The sequence below is a fragment of the Phalaenopsis equestris genome, unplaced genomic scaffold, assembly GCF_001263595.1.
Source record: "Phalaenopsis equestris unplaced genomic scaffold, ASM126359v1 Scaffold000054, whole genome shotgun sequence".
Taxonomy (NCBI): Eukaryota; Viridiplantae; Streptophyta; class Magnoliopsida; order Asparagales; family Orchidaceae; genus Phalaenopsis; species Phalaenopsis equestris.
The window spans coordinates 2,320,955-2,326,954 of NW_018164496.1; the positions used below are offsets into that span (position 1 = coordinate 2,320,955).

Genomic DNA, 6,000 nt, shown 5'->3' on the forward strand with positions numbered 1-6,000 from the left:
ACAAAGTGTTGAATTAAATGACAATGGAGACTGAGATTGGTGATTGTGCAAAAGAGGGGAAAGTGTGGAAAGGTTAGTGTTTTAAATCTAAAAATAAATTGTTTAAATTTTTTCTATTTATATTAGAATTAATTGAAATGATTAAACTTAAATTTAAGTATTTAAAATCTTATTTAAAAAAATGAGCTTAGAAGTTTAACTTTAATTAACAAAATTGTAAATAAGTAATGCAAGACAAATTGTTGATAATAATATTTTCTTTTATAGTTGTTTATTTGATAGAGTTATAAACTTAGGAGTAAAGAAATGTGAAAGATCGATGTAAGTTATTATATTTTTAAATTTCAACAAATATTATCATTTCTAAATGTATGCTTGTTTTTTTAATGCTTTATTCCAGTGAGATCTATATTATAGTAGATTATTTATATTGTTAGATAGGAAATAATCCATGTTAATTAGGCGAACAATCTGTATTTTATATAATTATTAGATTATTGAATGACATGTAAATTAAAGTAGTCATGCATATATAGGTTCTTGCAGGATATTTAGATTTAAATAGGGATGTATTCCAGTGAGATCTATATTATAGTAGATTATTTATATTGTTAGATAGGAAATAATCCATATTAATTAGACGAACAATCTATATTTTATATAATATTAGATTATTGAATGACATGTAAATTATAGCAGTCATGCATATATAGGTTCTTGCAAGATATTTAGATTTAAATAGGGTTGTATAACATATTATTTAATAACTTTTAGAAGTATGCATTTTAAGAGACTTCCATAACCAGTTGCATAATAATTTATCCATCAAGTTATTAGACTATTGCCTGCGCTTTTGAATCTATGAAACATACATTTATTCATGAGTAGATGAATGCGAAGTATCACATAAGAAAGTAATGTATGCTTTGAATAATGAAATAAAAATATTATATACATGAATGCTTATCTGTGCATGCTAAGAGTTCATATATTTATAATACAGGTTGGGGACACCAATGTAACCGCACACGTAGATTTTTTTTTTTTTACTATCTTAAACAATTATGAAACTTCACTAATCGCTATGCCGACGGAAGAGTATCGATCAGAGATGTATAGATATCCTATCACCTAAGATAATTATGCAATTTAGATCACAAACTACTGTGCTTATGAGAGAGTGTCAGTCATAGGTAAGTAGACATTTTCACTCCTCAGAGAGTCATATAAACTTGATAACAAACCGCTGTGCCGATGAGATAATATTGGAAGAGGGTGTGTTTAGTTATGTTTGACACACTCCTGAGATGGATGTGAAAGTTAAAAGCAAAGTTAAATATTAAACCTTGAAAATTAATGTAAAAGAATATTAGATTATTTCCATTGATCAAATATAAAAAATATATGCATTTGTTTATTATATGATTTTCTATAATGAAATATGAAAAATCAACATACATGATGTGTTATTTTCTATGTTACTGTAGTTTAGGATATGATTACTCCACAAGCTTATTTGAGATAACTCATAAATTTTTTATTATTTTTCAGGTTTATGTTATTGGATTAAGATGAATCTAGAGAAAGTAATATGTTCAAAATGTGTGATCAACAAATAGAAATGTAAACTTTTAATTTGTTAATTAAATTAATTTATTTTGTGACACTTTCAATTTAATTGGTTTTAAATCTATTAGTGATTAAAAATGAATAATAAAAGAAATTTAATTTTACCATCCAATCATCAGTTCCCGCTTTGGTTAATTCGAACTCCCGTGCCGAGTTGTGACAAAATTGGTATCAGAGAATGATTTAGATTAAGTAATATGAATCCTATTGGAAGAGCCAATAGGATAAATAACGTGAAAACTCTAATATAAAATGTAAGAATTTTGTAGTAAATTAAATAATCATAAAAAGAGCAATGATATGTATATTTTTAGGATGAAGTTTTATGAGGGGAGATTGTAATAACTGAAAAAAAATATTTTTTTTTCTATTGGATGAGTCGATTCAAAGTGGTTAATTATCTCAATAGTTTCATTTTTAAGAGAGAAACGCCTCATCCTAACTAAGGAATAGAAATGAGAGAACAGTTGAGTAGAGAGTGAGGAGGTAAAACAGAAAGGTTTTCTAAATTGAAGGGAAGAATCGGGATCAGGAACGAGAGTTAGATTCAAGGCGAGAAGAAAGAAGTTTCATACCTTGCATGCGCAACCATAGCGATAGCCTTGCACGCTGTTCTTAGCTAACCAGAAGTGGCATCGTGCAGGAGGCATGTTAAGTGAAGCAGAAGCCTAACAACTTTGTTTGCGGATTCAGACAGAGAAGAAGGAGAAGAAACGCTAAATCGAGCTAAAGTAAAGAGGAACCGTGTGCACCCATCATGATGCACAAAGGAAGAAGAGCGCGCATCAAGCACTCCTTTATGGGATCTTGTGCAAGAGACAAATAGGGAAACCAAATCGAGCACGAGATTTCTCCATTTCCGGGAGGAGGATGATCCAGGGGTAAATTGCATGCGAGAGAGGAGCATTGAGGGTCATCATGTGTAGGAGAAGGGGGTGACCTTATCGCTTGGCTGATGAGAGAGGACTTTATGTGTGCAATTTTGTTTAAAGATAGCCAAACTAAACTCTTAAGGCTAGGGTTTAAAGTTAATTTAGATTCATTTTATGTTAGTTGAAATATATTAAGTATTAATATGAGTTAATGTTAATTAATGTCGGTCTCCATTTCACGTACTTCTTGCAATCTTCACAACTTATGTATTGTGTTGTATTTGTATTTTTGGAAATATGATTTATTTAAAGGCCAGCATAACTTATTTTTATTCATTTTTTTTTATTTTAGAAAGCTTTTCTCAAGCGAAAATTACTTTTAGTTAAGCAATCACAGAATGAACCTTTATGCCTTGCACTGTTTAGTCTATTGCATATTCATCACTCTTCAAAACTCAACTTTGTGGAGCTTTATGTATTGGATATATCATCTTTTTAAAATTAATTCTTCACAACATTAATCAAACTTTTTTAAAATTACTCAAGTCTTCGCAGTTTGCTTTTATGCTTGAAGTTGCCTTCATTATTAAATAAATTACTCTTAAGAAATATATTTTCGTACTAGGAATATAAGTTGCTGATGTAGCTGTCCATATACTGTGATGTGGATTTAGTGGTAAATTAGCTCATAATTTAATGGTCTGCATAATAGAGTTGCGGATAAACATAAATATGTAAAGTTAGCAGTGAAAAATTTTTGTTGGAAGGTACTTAAATGTGTTTTTTTGCTATTAATGTTCAAGAAAACTGATTGTCATTCTTGTTGTGCGATGTTTCAATTTCTTTATTATCCCATAGATCATTCATTACAACTTTTAACCTTTGTTTTGTTTAGGATGTTCTCAATCCAAAAATTCTATCAAATATTGAATCCGTGAGGGAGGTTTGTATAAGTGTAGCTGCTTCTATCCGTGATGTTTGCAAGCAGAATCCTGACAGGGGCGTTGACCTCATACTTTCTGTGTCGGTATAGTTTATCTAAAACTTATTTCATAATATTAACCGTTATATTTATTTTATATTGTTTGAATTTTTATGTTTTTCAGTCATGTATTGAGAGCGAAGATTCCACTGTGAAAGCTCTTGGTCTCCAAAGCCTTTCTTCGCTCTGTGAAGCTGATGTTGTTGGTATGTTTTTTAATTGTAGTAGTAGTAGCTTTGCTATTTGTGCCATATTGCAGTTTTGACAATACCAATATTCTTATGCTAATCACTCTGAAAGCTGTACTGTGCTTGATTTCGCCAATCCATAAAGTAGTGATAAATGCAAATAATAATTTAGCTTCTGCTATCTGCTTTTGACTGAAATTCTCTACTTCTCTAACATTGATGTAGCATTAAGGTTTAGGGGATGCAGCTGAGCAATTTGTTTTATATTAAGTGATCTTATTTTTCTTTTATGGCTTTATGGCTTGGATGGATAGGTCGGGCTTAAAGAAGAGCACTGGTATACCTTGAGATGGTTAATGGCTGGTGGCTTTTCAAATAATATGAAGGATTCACATCTCTTAAAAACGCCTTGAAAATATTTGGAAGCTTTTGTCTTTTATTTATTTATTTTAGTTCCAGCTGCTCAAATCATTTACAGCTCTGCTATAATGCTGTTTTTTATTACTATTAAGTATAAGGTTTTATTTCCCTTTAAACTTCAATATTTTTGTTATTTATAGAGTTTTTTTATTAGTTTTGTCGTATGTTAAATTTATTTTTTATTCTAGATGAGTTCCAACAAGGAATAGCTGTGCAAATACCTATCCCACGATCCTCATTATTTCCATTTTTTCTCTTTTTTCTGTATGCTTATTCTTTGATTTGGTAGTATATAGAGAGATTGCTAAACTAATGGCGTAACTCAATTTAGTCTTTCTTCTCCTCCCTAGTTAATTCTTTCCCCACTACTATTACTTTTTATTTACTTTTTATTATACTGAGTTTTGAGGACTTTTACATTGGTAGTAGGTCCTTGTTGGGTCAGAGGATTAGACAGAACTATCCTGAAGTGGTTAAACGTTTTTGCAGGTTGAAACTATGATCATGAATTTGAAAATGATTATTATGATTTCCATAATTGAGAGATGCATTTAAGTGCCCTTTGAACTTATTAAAAGTGCTATATTACAAAGTTTTACTATTAGTTTATCCCCTGCGCCACTATGAAGAACAGACGAAAATAAATTCTAAGTTATTGTTATACTCCTACACCCTCCCGTTTCAAACTAACTTTTTTTTTAAAGTACGGTAATTGGCTTATTTCTATTAAACAAGTGACATAGCACATCTTTTTTTTATCTTGAGATCAGTTATATATGAAAAGATGTTCAATTTTTCTGGAAAACAGAAACACAAAATTATCCCATATCATTATATCATGATGGCGGTGGCAATTTAGTTGTTCAGTTGAACACTTCCATTTGTTAAATAATTTGGTGTAAGAAGTTACTAATAGTATAGGTACAGGACTTTATTTCTTTTTTACTCTTTTGCAAAAGTTGTATTAGTGACATGTTCCCTCATCCTTCTTGTTAGATTTCTATACAGCATGGGAAGTTGTTGCAAAGCATGTCAACAGTTACGCTGAAGAACCTATTGTTGCAGCGGGGTATAAATGTCTTTAAAACACATTTTCTTTTATTATAGATACTTCACTTATAAAATTTATTTTCATTGTTATTGCTTCTCTTATGAATATGATTTATTTCGACTTTGTATGTGCAAAACCTATGTCCTTCATTGCATCTGTAATATAAGCCCCCAATTCTACTCAGTTGAGTGAGTCTTCTTGATTTTTGGAAATCATCTTGGTGATAACCAAACATCTTAGCAATCACTAATTTGAGTTCACTAACTCACGTTTTGAGCCAACTTGTCTAAAAGCCTTTCAATGCTAGACTGAATCACGCCAGTTGATCCAAAGTTTGCTTACTCTCTCAGTTAGGCTAAGAGGAAACATCAAGTTTAAGGAATTGCATTATTTAATATATATAAATATTCAACCCTTAGACAGTGAGTTAAGGGTACCATTTGACTTTTAGGTTTGTTGATTTGGTAAGAAGGTTATCATTCACTCATTAGTCTTGTTGAATCATTATATATGCGTTAATGTGGCTATTAGATCTTGTTAAATTCGCATGAAACCCCCAATCTTTATACTTATGAGCTAAAACATTTCACGAATGAGCTCTTTGGGCTTTTTGAAATAGGAAGGTTTGGCTTAAGTCGTGTTTATGTTCAAGCTATGTCTAGGGGTGTAAACGAACCGAACATGAACGAATAGAGCTTGTGTTCGTGTTCGGTTCGTTTGAAATTTAGTTTGTTTTAAATAAACTCGTGTTCGAAATTATTTGTGAAGTCACTGTTCGTGTTCGTTTCTTAACGAACAAGCCGAACACGAGCCGAACATGAGCTGTTCGTGAACGACGAGCAAGTTTAACATCCCTAA

At 31.0% G+C, this 6,000-nt stretch overlaps 1 protein-coding gene across 2 annotated transcripts in view; it reads left to right on the forward strand.

Moving 5' to 3' along the window:
- The window catches only part of LOC110019214 (protein RST1), a 161,105-nt gene that overhangs the window by 82,119 nt on the left and 72,986 nt on the right, over window positions 1–6,000 (forward strand). Inside the window, exons 10-12 of one of the 2 annotated variants that reach the window (XM_020716796.1) lie at window positions 3,397–3,528; window positions 3,608–3,689; window positions 5,088–5,160. In XM_020716796.1, the coding sequence (XP_020572455.1) occupies window positions 3,397–3,528; window positions 3,608–3,689; window positions 5,088–5,160 (287 nt within the window). The remainder of the gene's footprint in view (window positions 1–3,396; window positions 3,529–3,607; window positions 3,690–5,087; window positions 5,161–6,000) is intronic. The other variant, XM_020716797.1, reaches the window with a different exon arrangement.